The 17,355-nt window shown below is 45.1% G+C and overlaps 1 protein-coding gene across 1 annotated transcript in view; it reads left to right on the top strand.

Moving 5' to 3' along the window:
* SCN10A (sodium voltage-gated channel alpha subunit 10) overlaps positions 1-17,355 on the top strand; it is a 103,017-nt gene that overhangs the window by 63,784 nt on the left and 21,878 nt on the right. The window contains exons 20-25 of the mRNA XM_059939407.1: positions 601-839; positions 3,504-3,677; positions 10,839-11,198; positions 13,205-13,651; positions 14,994-15,134; positions 16,753-16,876. Coding sequence (XP_059795390.1) covers positions 601-839; positions 3,504-3,677; positions 10,839-11,198; positions 13,205-13,651; positions 14,994-15,134; positions 16,753-16,876 — 1,485 coding nt within the window. The remainder of the gene's footprint in view (positions 1-600; positions 840-3,503; positions 3,678-10,838; positions 11,199-13,204; positions 13,652-14,993; positions 15,135-16,752; positions 16,877-17,355) is intronic.

The raw sequence follows: 17,355 nt of genomic DNA on the forward strand, positions 1-17,355 counted from the left end.
CTCCACCAACCTTCAGCTCCCCAGAACTCAGGCACAACTTCAGATAACGAAGTAGTAACAGACGTTGAATTAACCAAAACAAAGTCCCCTGGTTGGAGACTTGAAGTATAAATTGAATTCAGTTACGGGAGAAAAAACCCGATAAGCTACATTTCTTGCATAACTGAGTTTGTGTTTTGAGAAATGTGTACCTATTCTAGTAACAACAGTGTTGTTGTCATTTTTCCTCATGGATAACTATTTAATAATTACTCATCAGCAGAGAGTGAGGGTTAGAGAGGAGGAGGAGGAGGGAGAGGTTGGAGGAGAGGGAAGACAGAGAGAAATACTGGTCTGGAAGATTGAAGGAATGAAATGGAGAAACACGGCAGGATTTCTGGGCAGTGACAAGCTGGGACCAGTCAGCATGGTTGTGGATTTTTTCCAACCAGGTTCAGTTGGTTGGGCTCAGGGGCTCAAAAAGGAGGAAAAGGGTGAGTGCTGAAGTGGAGATGGGAGGTGGTAGTTATAAGTAATGACAAGGTCTAGAGGCTGGCCATGGGGTGGGGGTCTGAGTCCATGCCCGGCTGACAGCTGTCATTGACCACACCTGTGATGCAGAACTCGAGGAGTCTAAACAGAGGTGCCCACCCTGCTTGACCAGCTTGGCTCAGAAGTATCTGATCTGGGATTGCTGCCCCACGTGGGTGAAGCTTAAGACCCTTCTCTTCACGATTGTGACGGACCCCTTTGCAGAGCTCACAATCACCCTGTGCATTGTGGTGAACACCATCTTCATGGCCATGGAGCACTACGGCATGAGTCCCGCTTTCGAAGCCATGCTCCAGATTGGCAACATTGTGAGTGCCCTGGCAGCCACTGCCTGTGCTGTCAGAGCTGTGGGGCTCTGGGTGGGGTGGCAGCATGCCCTCATTCACTGGAGTGTTGATCTTGCTGGCTGAGAGCAGTGTGGGAGATGTGTAGACCCTGAGTGCAGGAAGTCAAGTCTGGAGGACCAGGCTGAGCTGCTGGGAATTGCTTTGGGATGAACGAGCACAGGGAAGTGGACAGAGACAGCCCTGACCTAGGGGCAGCTAGTCCCCCCTTTACAGAACTTAGGACAGCCACCTGAATTCTCAGCATTGCAGCTGCCACTACCTCGAAATGATGATAAATGCCACTTTCCCATCTAAAGACAACCTGTGGACTTGCAAATTTCCTTCCAGTTTTATTGCTTTTGTGACTTCAAAGCACAGTGTCTATGGGTTTTCAATGCTGTCATTTAAGTACAGAAGGGTGGGGGAGGGAGGGGAAGATAATGAGAGAGAGGGAACCTGGGATCATGCTTGCTGTTGTCACAGAAGTGTCAGGGAGTCAGAACCTTTTTTAAAATCTGGTTCAGACAGGACTTTCCTTTAAATTTTCCTCCATAACTTTGTAGTATCATTTTCTTTGAACAAGACAAAGTCCATACTGGATTTCCCTACATGCTGAGTAAAGTGTCAGACTCAGAGGAGAACTGTCCTCAGCCTGTGCCCCACAGGAACAGTAACAATAGCCAACTGTATTTGATCACCTACTCAAGACCAGACATGGCCTCAGATGCTTCTCATGGGTTATCTCATGTTATTGTCACAAAACCCCGATATGGTAGGTACTATTATTATGCCCTTTCACAGATGGAAAAACGGAGGCACAGGAGGTTAACTAATTTGCCCAGGGTCCTAGAGGTGAGTAAGTGACAGCATCAAGATTTGAACCCAGGCCAACTGGCTCTGAAGCTCACACCTCTCAACTCTTGGGTGCTAAACCCCATCACAGGACCTGCTAGTGTGTGTGTGTGTGTGTGTGTGTGTGCACGCGTGTGTGTCTGTGTGTGCGTGTGTGTGTGTGCACACATGCACACAAGAAAAGCAGAAGCTGCGAAGGTCAGGGTCCTGCCTCCATGTCCACACCACTGTCCACTCCACTGCAGGTGGCTTACTAGGTCCACCAGGACCATACAGCTCTTCTAACTCCTTGTAGGCTGCAGACTTAGGTGGAAAGAGGGGTCCCAGAGGAAATGTGACTACTCTTCTCTAGAAATCTCCTCCTTTCCCAGAATCCAGGGATGTGAAAATGATGCCAGTAGGTTCTGGGATACTGTGGAGCCAGCATGCCTTACGTTTCAGCAGCACCTAGGCTAAGAAGACATATTCTATGTAAAGTTGATACGAAAAGGGGAACTGGAAAGAGAAGGGAGAGCTTATTGCCAAGAAGTCATCATAGACCCCAAAGGGTCGGATGGAAGAGACCTCTGAGCCCGCACCTTGTTTTACAGTTGGAGAAGTTGAGGCAAGAAAGACCAAAGGCCTTTACCACTGTGACAGAGCCCAGTGCCATTTTTTAAAAAGAAAGAAAGGCAGGCACTGTGTGGTGCTTATGATGAGTCAGGTGCTTTATAAGTGTTATCTCAGCGTCACAATGCGCTATGAGGTTATCACCACCCTCGCAGCACAAAAGAGAGCCTTAAGACTCAGAGAGGTTCAGTATCCTGCCCAAGGTAGCACAGGTGGGGAAGGTGGAGCCAGAGGTGACCCAGGTCTCTCTAGGGCACAGGACCTCACCGCCCCACCCCCACACCACGCTGACTTGCCTACAAAGGGCACTCAGTAGATGCTCTTTGCATCTCACAGTTGCCGTCTTGTGGCATCAGTCAAGTCCCTTAAACTCTCAGCCACTTCCTTCTCTGTAAAAGGGATATAACTACCTCTCTTTCCCAGGCTGGCGAGAAGCTCTGATGAAAACAAATGAGGGAAAAACACCTGACTCTGGTCTTTGGTTTCTTCCTTACCCGTCACCCTTCCCTGCTGGTTGTTGTGTGACCCAAGCCTGGCCCTGACCTCTCTCAATGTCAGAATTCTATTCTGTTTAAGACCATTAAAGATACTCAGAGCTGAAAGAATCTTAGAGACAATGTATTATTATTGTTCTTACTAATAGCTTTTATTGATTAATGAAGTACTGTCTGCCAGGACCGTTGCTAAGAATTGCATATGCATTATCTCACTTAAAGCCCATTATACAGATGAGGAAATTGAGGTAGAGAGGATGCACTCCTTGTCCAAGCTTATACAAGCTAGGAATGGCTGAGTTGGCATTTTTCTCTGGGTCTGTGTTGCCCCACGATCCCTGCTTTTAAACTACTGAACCAGATTGACTTCTCATTTACATAATTATATAATAATTATTATCCTAATGATTATCCACTTACTCCATGTCCAACACCATTCAAATGGAAACACTGAAGCATGGAAACACTAACATGTATTCCCTGAGCACTGGTCCAGAGATTTCTCTCTGCTGCCACACTGAGTGTTCCCATCCCCAATCCGTCAGGAGCCTGCAGATAATATAGAAACGGAATAAAAACGAGGTGAAGGGATTTGCCACTTTATAAACACGACATTTTCCCCCTGCTCTATTTGTCATTGTCCCCCGACCCCACAGACCCTGCTGAGATGGATCCCTGTTTCTGTCCGCAGGTCTTTACTGTGTTTTTTACTGCTGAAATGGTCTTCAAAATCTTAGCGTTCGACCCCTACTATTACTTCCAGAAGAACTGGAACATCTTTGACTGCCTCATCGTCACAGTGAGCCTGATAGAGCTGGGTGCGGTCAGGAAGGGGAGCCTGACGGTGCTGCGGACCTTCCGCCTGGTAATGTACTCTCTTGGCAACTTGGGGAACCTCCACGTGGACATCCAAGGAGGCTCCCCGCTGGAAACGGACTCTGTCCTTTGGGGACCCCACCAGCCAGCTCCCTCTTCCTCTTCATTCCCTGTGGGAGGAGGCAGGGCATGGCTCCTGGGAGCCAGAGACGTGGTGCTTTGCACTTACTCAAAGTGGGGGTGTGCCCTTTCCTCTCTGGGCCTGGGTCCCCTCATCTGCACTAAGAGGAGACTTCCTAGCACCCTCTTGTTCTCTTACCAAATAACAGTAAATGATAATCATAGCAACTACTGTTTCTTGAGTTCTGACAATGCATGAAGCGCAGAGCTAAACCCTTGACATAACACATCTCATTTTATGCTTACATCACCCTGAGAGAGTTGCTTTTACTATCCCCACAGATAGATGAGGGAAACTGAGACAGAGTGGTTAAATGATGGCCCAAAGTCTCCCCGCTGCTGAGTGAGCCTCAGACCTGCATTTCAAAGCCAGGCTGCCTGACTCCAGAGCCCCAGCTCTGATCATCCTCTGATCCCCTTGGTCCCCAAATCACAGCCCCAATGTCTCACCCACCTCAAAAACTGCCTCCTACTAGCCTCCCGTCCTGGCTCTTCTCCCAACTAAGCTCCAGGACGCCTTCTGCAGGAGGGGTTCCCTTATTCTTAACAAAAGAGATGTCCCCCTGATGTCTGTGTCTGTAAGGCAAGTCACCCACCTTGTTTTATTTCTTCAAGAATATCGTGGCCCCTGCACTTCATTTTAGAATCAATTTGCCAAGTTACATACCCACATACACACAAAATTGTTGGGTTTGGGGTTTTTTTTTTCTATTAGGACTGCAGTAATTTATAGATCAGTTTGGGAAGAAATATAACCTTTATGTTATGTAGTCTTCTGATCCATAAAAATGGCACACAATCTATTTATTTCAGTCTTTCAATAGTTTTATAATTTCTCCATAAGGGACTTCCTGCATATCTTTTGCTAGATTTATTCCTAGATATTCCCTAGTTCATTACGCTATTTCAGATGAAACCTCTTTTTAAATGTTCTTTTCTGGGGTTTGGGTTGTTTTTTTGGGGATTTTTTGCTAGTATTTTGCTATTTAATATTTTTGGATCCAGATAGCTCTGTTATTAATTCTCATGATTTATCTATGCAATCTTTTAAACTTGTTAACAGAATCATATCATATGCAAATGATGAGTTTTGTTTCTTCTTTTCTAATCCTTATACCATTTGGTTCTTTTTATTACATTTCTGTGCTGGTTAGGACATCCAGTACACTGTAGAAAAGATGTGTTAATAGCACACATTTTTGCTGTTTTCCTGATCTCAAAGAAAATGCTTTCAGTATTTCAGCAAGTCTGATATTTGTGGCAGGTTTTTTAAGAAGATTTTTTTAAAAACTCCTTTATCAGTTTAGGAAGTTCTCTTTTGTTAAGAATATTAATCATGAATGGATGTTTAATTTTATCAGACAATTGTTCTGCATGATTAAGATAATCACATGATTTTCTCTAATCTGTTAAAGCAGTGAATTATACTAATTGATTTTCTAATGTTAAATAAACTTTGCATTCCTGGGATAAACCCAACTTGATCGTGATACATTTTTTATACATTGGAAGATTCAGTTTGCTAATAATTTAAAAAAATTTTTGCCTCCATATTGATGAGTAATATTTGGCCTGTAATTTTCCTTATTTGCACTGTCCTTGCTAGGTTTTAGTATCTAGGCATCAAGGTCATGCTAATCTCCATAAAAAGAAGTGAGGAATATTCCTCTTCTTCTACACCCAATCTTTGGGGAAGACTGGAGTTATTGTTTCTTGTAAGTTTGGTAGAGTTCACTAATTAAGCCATCTGGAAGTCAAGATTTTTCATTACTGATTTAATTTTCTTAATGGCTGTGAAACTACTCAGATTTTCAATTTCTCAAATTGGTTTTGGTAAGTTATATTTTTCTAAAAAACTTTCCTTCTTATCTAAATTTTTAATTTTATTGACATTAAGTTGTATATGCTATGCTGTTACATTTTAATGCTCCATATCACATGTACTTATGTTATCTTTTTCTTTCTTTAAATATAGTGATTTGTGCTTTCTTTTATCTATTTTTATTAGTCTCGCCAAAGATCGTCAATTTAATGTCTTTTCAAAGAACCATCTATTAGCTTGTTGATCCTCTCTACCTCACTGATGTTTTCTATTTCAATTAGTCCTGCATCTTATCTTAATTGCAGCTTCCATTCCACATATTTTATTCTTTACTAACTTCTTAGGATGGAATTTTCAGCCTATTTCCTTTTCCAATATATTCATTGAAGACTTCAATTTCCTTCTAAGAACTGCTTTAATATGTAGAATTTTCCTTATTTTATTTATTTATTTTTTAAATAAATTTATTTATTTATTTTCGGCTGAATTGGGTCTTTGTTGCTGGGCGCGGGCTTTCTCTAGTTGCAGCGAGTGGGGACTACTCTTCGTCGTGGTGCGCGGGCTTCTCATTGCGGTGGCTTCTCTTGTTTCAGAGCACAGGCTCTAGGCGTGCGGGCTTCAGTAGTTGTGGCTCGTGGGCTCTAGAGCGCAGGCTCAGTAGCTGTGGTGCACAGGCTTAGTTGCTCCGCGGCATGTGGGATCCTCCCGGACCAGGGCTCGAGCCCGTGTCCCCTGCATTGACAGGCGGTTTCTTAACCACTGTGCCACCAGGGAAGCCCCAGAATTTTCCTTATTGTTTGGTTCTAAATATTTCCTAATTTCAAATTTGATTTATTCTTTGACTCAAAGGCTAATTAGAAGCATGGTTCTTAATTTTGAAATGTATGTGGTATTTCTAGTTATCTTTACGCCATTGAGTTCTAGCTTAATTGTATTATACTCAGAAAACATACACTGTATGATTTTAATGCTTTGAAATTTATTGATAATCTCATTTTGGCTCAGTATAGTGAAAATGTTCCTTATGCACTTGAAAAGAATGCGTTTTCTACAGTTGCAGGGTGCAATACTCTGCATATATATCCACTGGGTAGAGAAAGTTCATTGTGTAGTCCAGATATTCTATATCCCTGCTTATTTTTATCTGCTTGTTTTAGCAATTACTGAGATGGTAGTGTATAAAAATATCTTTCACTATGATTACGGCATGATGTTTCTCCTTACGGTTCTATCTGGAGGCTATGTTATTAAATGCATACATATTTTAAGTTATATCTTCCCAGTGGAGCGAAACTTTTATCAGTGAGAATTGACCTTGTTTATCCCTAGAAATGCTTTTTGCCTTAAAAATCTCTTTTGCCTGATAGTAATTAAAAAACTCTGTTTTTTTTTTTAGTTTGGAATTTGCCTGATATATCTTTATCTATCCTTTTACTTCCAGCCTTTGCGTATCTTTAAGGTTGTTATATGTCTACTGCAAATAGTATGCAGTCAGATTTTGGATTCTTATTCAATCCACTCTTTGTCTTCTAACCAAAGCATTTAGTCCACTTATTTTATTGTGAATACTGATATATTTGGATGTGTGTCTATCATTATATTCTCAGTTTTCTATTTGTTTCCTCTGTTCTAGCATTTTTGTTCTCTCCTTGATTTATTTTGGACTGTTTGTTTTTCCTTGTTCCATTTTCCTCCTTTATTGGTTTGGAAACTAAATACTCTGTTTTTATTCTTTGAGTGGTTACCTTAGAAATGACAGCATGTGTTGTTAACTTAAAGCCAAAAGTTAGCTAAAATCTTTACTTTTCAGGACAACTTTTTATTCCAGTTACCCCTTCCCAACTTACTATCGTGTTAATTATTTTAATTTCATCTTGTTTTTAAAAAGCTATATGACTTAATTGATGATAAATAATTCCAGATTTGCACAAACAATACTGAAAATTCAGTAGCTTAGCCCAATAAAGGTTTATTCCTCACTCATGTCATAGTCTGATGCAAGACAGTCAGCTCTAGGTGGGACTCCTTCTAGAAGTGACTGTGCCATATCTGAAGGCCTGTACAACCTTCAAAGCTTGCCTCCTGCTTGTGGAAAGATGGCAAAGTTTACACAGTCAAGGGCTTTTTTAGTCAGGGCTCGTGGTTTCTTTTGCAATACAATTCCTTCAAAACTTAGATGGTTTCAGACCTCTGTGTGTGTTATATATCCAGAGTGCTTTCTTTGACAAAGTTCTCAGTTCTGCTTTGTTTCTTTGCTCTCTTGTCCCCCTGCCTCTCTCTGCCTCAAATGGTGGCTACACCATTAATAGGATCTTTGCTAAGCTGTGCTTCATTTCATTGAAAAGTTTAACTGGTCTTGAACACATAAAGACTTAATCCCATTGCTCACTCTTTGAGATCTAAAGCAATCTACTTCCCTAAACCTTCAAGACTCTAAACTTCTGGATTATCTTATTTTATTTAAGTATAGTTGATTTGCAATGTTGTGTTAATAACTGCTGTACAGCAAAGTGACTCAGTTATACATTAAACTTCTGGATTCTATTTCCTTTTATTTCTTATCAATCAACCAAATATTCCCTGAACTCATCTCTTTCTTGTAATGTCTTGACAAACGTAACCAACTATAACTGACACATGATACTAAGGTTCTGTTTTACAGACCCTTTGCCTAGTGCTACTGGCTCATGATCTGCCCCAGAATTATTGCAGACAATCATTTTGCCCCTGCAACACAGATCAACACTTTCCAAGGATTCTTCTATCAGTTTCCTTGTTGTACACCACGTGATCACTAAGCCAGTGCCACATATCCGATGTGTTGAAATGGCTCTCTACAATATACCAATTTCTACATTACTCAAGAGAAGTACAACTAGTTGTAATGACAATCTCTAAATCTGTGAGTTAACATAATAGAGGTTTATGTTTACAGCATATTCAGTGCTGGTTGGGAATCTCTCCTGGTTTGTCTGCTCCAAGTAGTGACTCAGTGACTCAGGATGGTGTGATGTCACCACCATCTTCAATGGGTGGCCTCCATGGTGGCCATGGGAGGGGAAGAGAAAGTGCATGATGTTTTATGGCTCTGCCTGAAAGTAGTGTACATTACTTCTGTCTCCATCTCCATTCCATCAGCCAGAACCCAATAATATGACCTCAACTATTTGCAAGTAAAGCGGGCAAACAGTCTTCCTTTGTGTCTGAGAGGAGTAAAAGTGAATGGTGACCATATAGCCAGTCTCTGCCCTACCCCGTGAAACTTTACTGTTGTGTCCATTCAGTGTTTGTTTAGATTCACTCTCATACTTAGCGTTTCCTTGCTGTTTATCCATTCTTGCACATAATACGTTCCTTCTGGGATCACTTTCTTTCCGCCTGAAGTACATCATTTAGAATTTCTTTCAATGGGTGCCTTCTGGCAGTAACCTCTCTCAGTTTTATCTAAAATTTGCCGTTCAGTTTGCCCTTGTCTTTTTTTTTTTCTTTTTAATTTGGTTGTGCTGGGTCTTAGTTGCAGCAGGAGGGCTCCTTAGTTGCGGCTCGCTGGCTCCTTGGTTGTGGCATGCAAACTCTTAGTTGTGGCATGCATGTGGGATCTGGTTCCTTGACCAAGGATCGAACCCGGGCCCCCTGCATTGGGAGCACAGAGTCTTAACCACTGTGCCACCAGGGAAGTCCCATGCCCTTGTCTTGAGAGATATTTCTTATGGGATCTTGCCTTAATGGTGGGAGAAATTCCTGTTATACTGTCTACCTTAGGCAGCCCTGTGTTGTGTTTCCTGCTTGCTATGCCTCATGAGACCATTAAAACTTATGCTCAGATTCATCACTTTTGCAAATGTCTTCAGAGAAAAGCTGACTTCAGCAATCTGTTTATATCTCTGAATTCCCATAATTATTTAATTTTTGGCTAAAGAATTATTTACTTTATTGACAGATCATTAATGCACGTAAGATTTTATTATCTAGCATTTTAAGTAACTTTTTGATGGAAGGGGGAACCCAAGGGGGACCCAATATAGTCTACCATATTACTCCATCTTCTGATATTCTTCACAAGTTCAAGGCCCATTTCATCACCAAGTGGTGACCTCCTCAGTAGAGGGCAGATATTAGACTTACCTTGCATTCTATTCCAAAAGTAAAGCATCCTCATTAAAATAAGTTCCAGATTAGATCTAAGGTGAACACAGACCGCCCCCATCACAAAGAAAAATACGTATGGAGCTTCCTGCATAAGAGGATTAAACCTTGGGAGTTATTGCTGTGTTGGGTGATAAAACTGCTGCTACTGTGTCCAGCACAGCATCCCAGCTCCTTGGCCAGAGCCTGGCTCTTAGTAAGGGCTCCATAAATACCCCATGACAGCTGAGCTCACATATTTCTTTCTAACAAATTAGAGAACCACACAAATGTAGTTTTTAAATGTTTAGACATCTTTATGCATGGTGCTTTTGTTCTCCTGTGGGACTTAGCACATTTGGGTTTACAGTGAAGACTTTCTGGGTCTTTGCCTTACCTCTGCAACTAAACCATTAGTTCCATGAGGACAGGAGTCCACAGACTTCTCTTCATATACCTCACAGGCTAGTTCAGTGCTATGTATGTGCGTGGCTGGCGTCCAACAAAGTAGGTAGATTGGTTGGTCAATTAAATAAACATATGAATCCCAGGTTCATGAAATCACAGATACTTACCATTTCAGAGCTGGTGGGGGCAAAAGATGTTGTCCAAGGCCTCAGGATGAGAAATGCCCCAACAGGATGGGTAGCCAATACCTCTCAAATGCAGTGGGTTGTGCCCTACCTGCAGGAAGCTAGCCTCTCTTCAGGTCAAAGGTGGGCTCTTCTCACACATTTACGAGCTCCATCATACCCCACTCCACCCCATAGAATAGATCTACATTCAGGAGGCCTGTGGCTATAGAACAGAGTACACGTCACACGACCAACACCCCAATATGAGACCCCTGACTTTGCCACAGTCATTGGAGCACATTAATAGTACATAGGGACCATAGAGGGTTGGTCATATTTTTGAGTAACTGGTGACATACGAAGAAAGGTCTTTGAAAGTAACTTCCCGGGATCAACCCATGTTAGTGGAATGAGCTACCTTGTGCTTTTTTTGTTTCTGGCCAAGACTTGAGATGAAAGGTGATGGAAGCAGCCATCAGGACCTGACACGATCTCTGTTTCTCTGCAGCTGCGGGTCTTCAAGCTGGCCAAGTCATGGCCGACCTTAAACACGCTCATCAAGATCATCGGCAACTCGATGGGGGCTCTGGGGAACCTCACCATCATCCTGGCCATCATTGTCTTCATCTTTGCTCTGGTTGGCAAGCAGCTCCTCGGGGACAACTACCGTGACAACCGGCGCAAAATCTCGGCACCCAACGAAGAATGGCCACGCTGGCACATGCACGACTTCTTCCACTCCTTCCTCATCGTCTTCCGGATCCTCTGTGGAGAGTGGATTGAGAACATGTGGGCCTGCATGGAAGTCGGCCAGAAGTCCATCTGCCTCATCCTTTTCTTGACGGTTATGGTGCTGGGCAACCTGGTGGTGAGTGCGTGGGCAATGCAGGAGACTTCCATGTTATCCTAGAAAGTTTGACATTGCACATGTCTTGCCCACATTGTACCTCCCTGACTGAAAAATCTTCACACTTTTCCAAGTTGTGTGGGACACATAAGAACTATCTGTTGGGAAGCAGCTGGAATAAGCCCATATGACAGAGCAGGAAAGACCTGATGTAGAATCCCAGCTCCACCTCTAGTAAAGTTGGGTGACCCAGCCCAAGAGACAATCTCCCAAGCTTTAATTTCCTTAAAATCAAGAAAATAGTGCTTACTCATGGGCTTACTGGGGGAACTAAATTACAGGAACAACACACACAAATTGCCTAGTGCAGTTTCTGGGCCATGGCAGGAAGTCAATAAATGGTAGCTGTTAGTTGTTGAAGGAAAATTTCCCTTCCCCATTCTAGGGTTCTCAGAAGATACTTCTTTTGGGGGGGGAAGCAGAGTTACATGGGTTCTAGCTAAGAGCAGGAGGGGAGGCACAATGGGACAAGAGGAAGGAGAGGAGCTGGATCATGGACAACATCCAATGCCATGACAATAACAAAATCCACTCTCAGGTTTGGGGGGAGCCCCTCTGGAGGCCTTTCTCCCAATTGGCCCCAGCACCCCTTTGCTGGCCCAGTCTGGCTCCTTGTCCTCAGCTTGTCTCCACTCCCTCAAGTTCTGGGTGCCTTTGCTCTCCCAGCCTTGACCAGGGTGAGGGGAGGGTGTTATTTTTAGGAACCCCTTTCTTTTTTTTTTAATTGAAGTATAGTTGATTTACAATATTGTGTTAGTTTCAGATGTACAGAATAGCGATTTAGATTTTTTCCATTATAGATGATTACAAGATGTTGAGTATAATTCCATGTGCTATACTGTAAATCCTTGTTGCTTATCTATTTTATGTATAGTAGTTTGTATCTGTTAATCCCATACTCCTCTAACTTATCCCTCCCCCCCTACCTTTCCCCTTTGGTAACCATAAGTTTGTTTTCTATGTCTATGAGTCTGTTTCTGCTTTGTATATAAATTCATTTGTATTATTTTTTAGATTCCACATATAAGTGATATCATATAGTAATTTTCTTTCTCTGTCTGACTTATTTCAGCATTATATTCTCTAGGTCCATCCATGTTGTTGCAAATGGCAGTATTTCATTCTTTTTTATGGCTGAGTAATATTCCATTGTATATATAGACCACATCTTCTTAAGCCAGTCATCTACTGATGGGCACTTGGGTTGCTTCCATGTCTTGCAGGAGCCCCTTTCTTATTGCCCTGGAAGTCAACCAACTTGAATTCTTTTCCCATAAGAGTTTTACAGACAAGAGAAAGCTAAATCAAGAGAGGGGATGAAAAACAAATCCAGACTCTTCAAAGTCTTTCCGAACAGGGTCCCTGAGCCAGAGGTACCTTCTGCCTGCTCTCCCAAGTAGGGGGCTGGACAAAACTCCTTTCTTCCAGGCTGAGCTCCCCATCCCTGCAGTGTCACAGAGGCCCCTGACCCTGAGGCAGGAAGTTTGCCTCTCTGAGCACTTTTACATCCTCATGCCATTTCCTCTTCACAACCACTCTGGCAGGTAGGGGGTCCCCACTCCCTGCTTAAGGGGGAAGGACATGAAGTTGGAAGCAGCGAGAAGATGTGCCCAGGATTCCAGAGTGACCAATAGAACCCAGGGTATGGCTGATGAGGGTGGTCCTGGGCAGGCCCATGCCTGCTCCTCTCTGTTGTCCCTGAATGTCCCTTTGCTCAGCAGGGGTGACCCTTCTCTATGGTGAATGTGCTTCCAAGCCTTGTCCACGTGAAGCAAGTTGCTTAGGGCATCCCCGAGACTCCTCTCAGTTGCTGTCAGAATGTCTGTTCCCCCAAGAAGGAAAGCATCTTGGGTGGGCAGGGAGAGGCCCCAGTGTGGCTGTCCTGCCACCCAGCTGCTGACCTGGTGGGCCACGGAGGGGGTCAGCTCATCGATTGAGTGATCTTCCTTTCCACGCCTTCTCTCCAGGTGCTTAACCTGTTCATTGCCCTGCTGCTGAACTCCTTCAGCACCGACAACCTCACAGCCCCAGAGGACGACGGGGAGGTGAACAACCTGCAGGTGGCCCTAGCGAGGATCCAAGTGTTAGGCCGGCGCACCAAGAAGGCCCTTTGCAGCTTCCTCAACTGGCCCTTCTTGCTCCCCCACCCCAAGGCGGAGCCCCAGCTGGTGGTGAAACTCCCACTCTCCACCTCCAAAGCTGAGAACCACATTACTGCTGACACGGCTGCGGGGAGCCCTGGAGGGCTCCTGGCTCCCAGAGGCTGCAGTGATGACCACAGTGACTTCATCACCAATCCTAACATATGGGTCTCTGTGCCCATTGCTGAGGGCGAGTCTGACCTCGATGACTTGGAGGATGATGGTGAGGAGGATGCGCAGAGCACCCAGCGGGAAGTGATCCCCCAAGGGCAGGTGAGAGTTCTCCCACGGGACAGCCACAGGAAGCAGGGAGGGGACTTAGGGCTGGAGTGACAAGGGGCAGTAGGGAAATTTTGATGAAGAGGTTATCCAACCTCAGGACTGGCGCAGCCTTGAAGAGCCCTGGGCAAGCCCGGCATGAGACCCCTTCACATAAGGAAGCACAGGCCATGCCAAGCTTTCTGGAGGAGGTGACATTTAATCAGGGCCTGGAAGAAAGGGTCAGAATTCACCAGGCAAGCAGGGAGCAGGGGCACTCACTGCTTGAGCCCCAGGCCACTTGGAGTTGCTTGAAATTGTCTTTCATATAGCTGCCCCATTTGCTCCACCCAACCCAGGCTCTGCGCAGGAGGTGCTAATAAGATTGCTCTAAGAACAGGATGTTGTCCAAGAGCAGGGCTCGTCTCATCTTCACCAGCAGCCTAAAAAGTCCTGATCATTATGTGACTCATTCATCCAGCTTTTCCCGACAGGGGATGTCACAGGGAAATGACTCTTGTTCCTTTTGCACCAAAGAATTTGAAGCATATTTTTGGGTAATATATATATTTTTAAATGCTTTGCACAGTTCCTTTCTACCTTAAGCTGATAAATCAACCCTTGTTAACCTCTTCTCAACAACTCAGGGCATGCACGTCTCCACAATGTAGGAAGGCAGGGGTCCCTGTGGGACCCAGAGACAGAGCGCTGCTGGCCAGGCCACTAAGTGGCCTCAGACAGCTGTGCTTTGAGTCTGTAGCTCTTCCCTAGCCTCCGTCCCTTGCAGCTGTCACTGCTCTTGTGTTCCAGCAGCTGCTGTTATCAGCTGCCATATTTTACATGCCTTTGTCTGGGTGACAGCCGAGGGCAGGGCGTCACCATCCCCAGAGTAAAGGACATGAACTCTGTGACGCTGTCTCCACTCAGAGTCATTTTCAATTACTTTGGAGGTTCTTGGGGTCTCCAGAGGGCCAAGTTCACTACCACTCTGACCCCTGGACAAGTGATAATGGTCATGGTTAACATCTGTGGAGCCAAGCACTGCTTGTGAAGTGCTTCACAAGTATGAACATATTTAGTCATAAAAGTAACCAAATGAAGTAGATCTTGCCTTCTCAAGTTTGCAGATAGGAAAAATGAAAATAAGAGAGGTTAAATAACTTGCCTAATGTCACACAACTTGTAAGTAATGACGCCACATATTACACACAGATCTATCTGGCTGTATGTATGTATGTTCGTTGCATATATTAGGTCCTTGGCTCTGGCAGATGATGATTTGCAATATCTCTTCAAAGTTAGAATTGGTTAGCTGAGGGTGGGCCCAGGTACCCAAGTTGGGACTTTCTCTCACTAGCAGGAGGAGCTGCAACAAGTCGGGAGAGATGAGGACCACCTGCCACCCAGGAGCTCAGGTTCTGGAATGTCCTCTGAGGACCTGGCTCCATACCTAGGTGAGAAGTGGAAAGACGAGGCTCCTGCTCAGGGCCCTACAGAGGTAGGTATGTGAGCTTCCTGGAGAGGTTAAACAGCCAGCCGGACAATGACCAGTGGGATGGAGGGGACTGGAGGATAGGGCTGGGCGTGGGGTATTCCAGACTACACTCAACCACGGAGCCTCATGTCTCATCTTGGGAATTTTTAAAGTCCTTCCAAACCTCTGGGCTAATCAGCATGATTTCACCGGGAAGAATGAGGTTCCATAGCCTGGGGGACCGAGGACCTGTTCCTCAACCTCTCTGAGCCTCCGTGTCTCCATCTGGGAAGCTGAGTGGTAATGGCTACTTGGTAGGATTCTTTTGAAACTTCAATGAGATGCTGCTTGTCAAATGTTTAGCTCCTGCCTGAAATGGAATAAGTGCCCAGAAAATGACAGCCAAGAAAAAAGGAAACAAAAGACAGTGCACAGAGAAAGTTAAGTATCTTTCAGAGCCAGCAGATAAAAGTCGGAGTTGCTGTGGGTGAGGAAGTCTTCCCTGTGACCATCTCCCACCTCCCACCCCCACTTTCTGTTGTCCACACCGTCTTCTCGGGCCAAAAGCAGACTGGTGCCGGGGAGAGGCTATCTGTACTGAGTGCTGTACTGACAGACTTACATAGACTGAGCAGGAAGAAGATCTTATAAGAGGTAAAAATAAACTTGGTGGTTTCATTACAAATCTTTAAAGAAAACAAGCTACATTGAAAGAGGTATCTCTAAAGATTTAGCATCTGTAATAGCACTGTATTAAATGCAAGAATTTAACTTGACACCTAGCCACTGAGTGCCGATGGTGACAGGCACCGGGTAAGCAAAGATAAGGAAGACATAATTCATCCCAAAGTTATCAAGCCCATCAGCTTGAGGAGTGCCAGCCACTGACTCTGTGCCTTTGGCCAAGGCTGACCCAGTGGGGTGAGAGAAGAGGGTGGGATGAGAAGGGATTTGACGGCTCTGGGTGAACACCACCCTCTTGGTTCCAGTTGGGTGAGGGTTGCCATCTTCTACACGTGGAGGACATGTTTCTGCTGAGCATTCTAAGGACTCCCCTGGCGAGTTTTCTCTACTCGGTGTTTTCAGTACACTACCGCTGGGGATTGTTTTTGTTTTTGTTTTGATTTTGTCCATGACCCTGGCCAGGCAGGGAGGGTCTGACAGTGACAGATGGGGACCCACCCCACCATTTGGGTCCATTAGCCAAGCGATCAGGTTTACTAATATGAGAGCAGCTTCAGCTCCTAATTGAATTCATCTGGAGACATTATAGGGCTGAAGCTGCCAGGAGGGCAGCAGGGCCCGTGCAGCATTGCTCCATGATTAAATATTCAAGCCCAGTGAAGGCTGAGAGTCTTTATGGGTGTAATTACCGTGTCTCGGGCCATCGCCAGCCCTCCCTCAGGGGCCTGGAGGTTTAAAGCCTCACACAGCTGAACCTCTGGGGCTCTTCAGAGAGCATCACTGTTCTGGGGCTCAGCTGGCAAGGCACCGAAACAGAAGGGACGCCGTGGTGGGTCCAGCCCTGAGGGGCTCTCTCTGCATCTCGGAGCTCTGTGCCAGTTGGACCTGTGGTGACAGTGTGCAGATTCACTGGGCCCCTCAGAGAGCTGGGTTCACTGCCGGGGCTTCTGCCCTGCAGGGAGTGGACGACACGAGCTCCTCAGAAGGCAGCACCGTGGACTGCCTGGATCCTGAGGCGATCCTGAGGAAGATCCCTGAGCTGGCGGATGACCTCGATGAGCCAGATGACTGCTTCACAGAAGGTAGAGTGGCAGCCACAGACCTCCTCCATTTGACATTCATTAGGGCCAGAACCCAGCTCAACAAGTACTCATCTGGTCACCTCTGTGTCCAGGGTTCTGGCCTGGGGTCCAGGGGATACAGGCAAGCAGTGCCCCTTGCTCCTCACTCCCAAGCTTGAGGGCCCAGCATCAAACACAAATGCCAGACTCGCAGTAGCTGAGTGGTGGGATCTGCATCTCACGCCACGTCAGACATGGCAAACAGATGCTCTGCCTTCCTCATCACCCTCGAAAACACCTCACTGAGTTATAAACCAGCCCCCTTGAGGTTGAAAGGGAAAAGGTAGCCACCACCATAAACTCTTGACTTGGGACATAAAAGGACCCAGAGGAGGGCCATTATGCATCTGTGTCCCTGCATCTCCTATGTGACTCTTAAAGGCAGAACCTGCATCTTACTCTTCTTTTTCCTCAATGTTTAGAACAGTGAAGCCTGTTAT

Source organism: Balaenoptera ricei, chromosome 11 (assembly GCF_028023285.1).
Source record: "Balaenoptera ricei isolate mBalRic1 chromosome 11, mBalRic1.hap2, whole genome shotgun sequence".
In the NCBI taxonomy this organism is placed as follows: domain Eukaryota; kingdom Metazoa; phylum Chordata; class Mammalia; order Artiodactyla; family Balaenopteridae; genus Balaenoptera; species Balaenoptera ricei.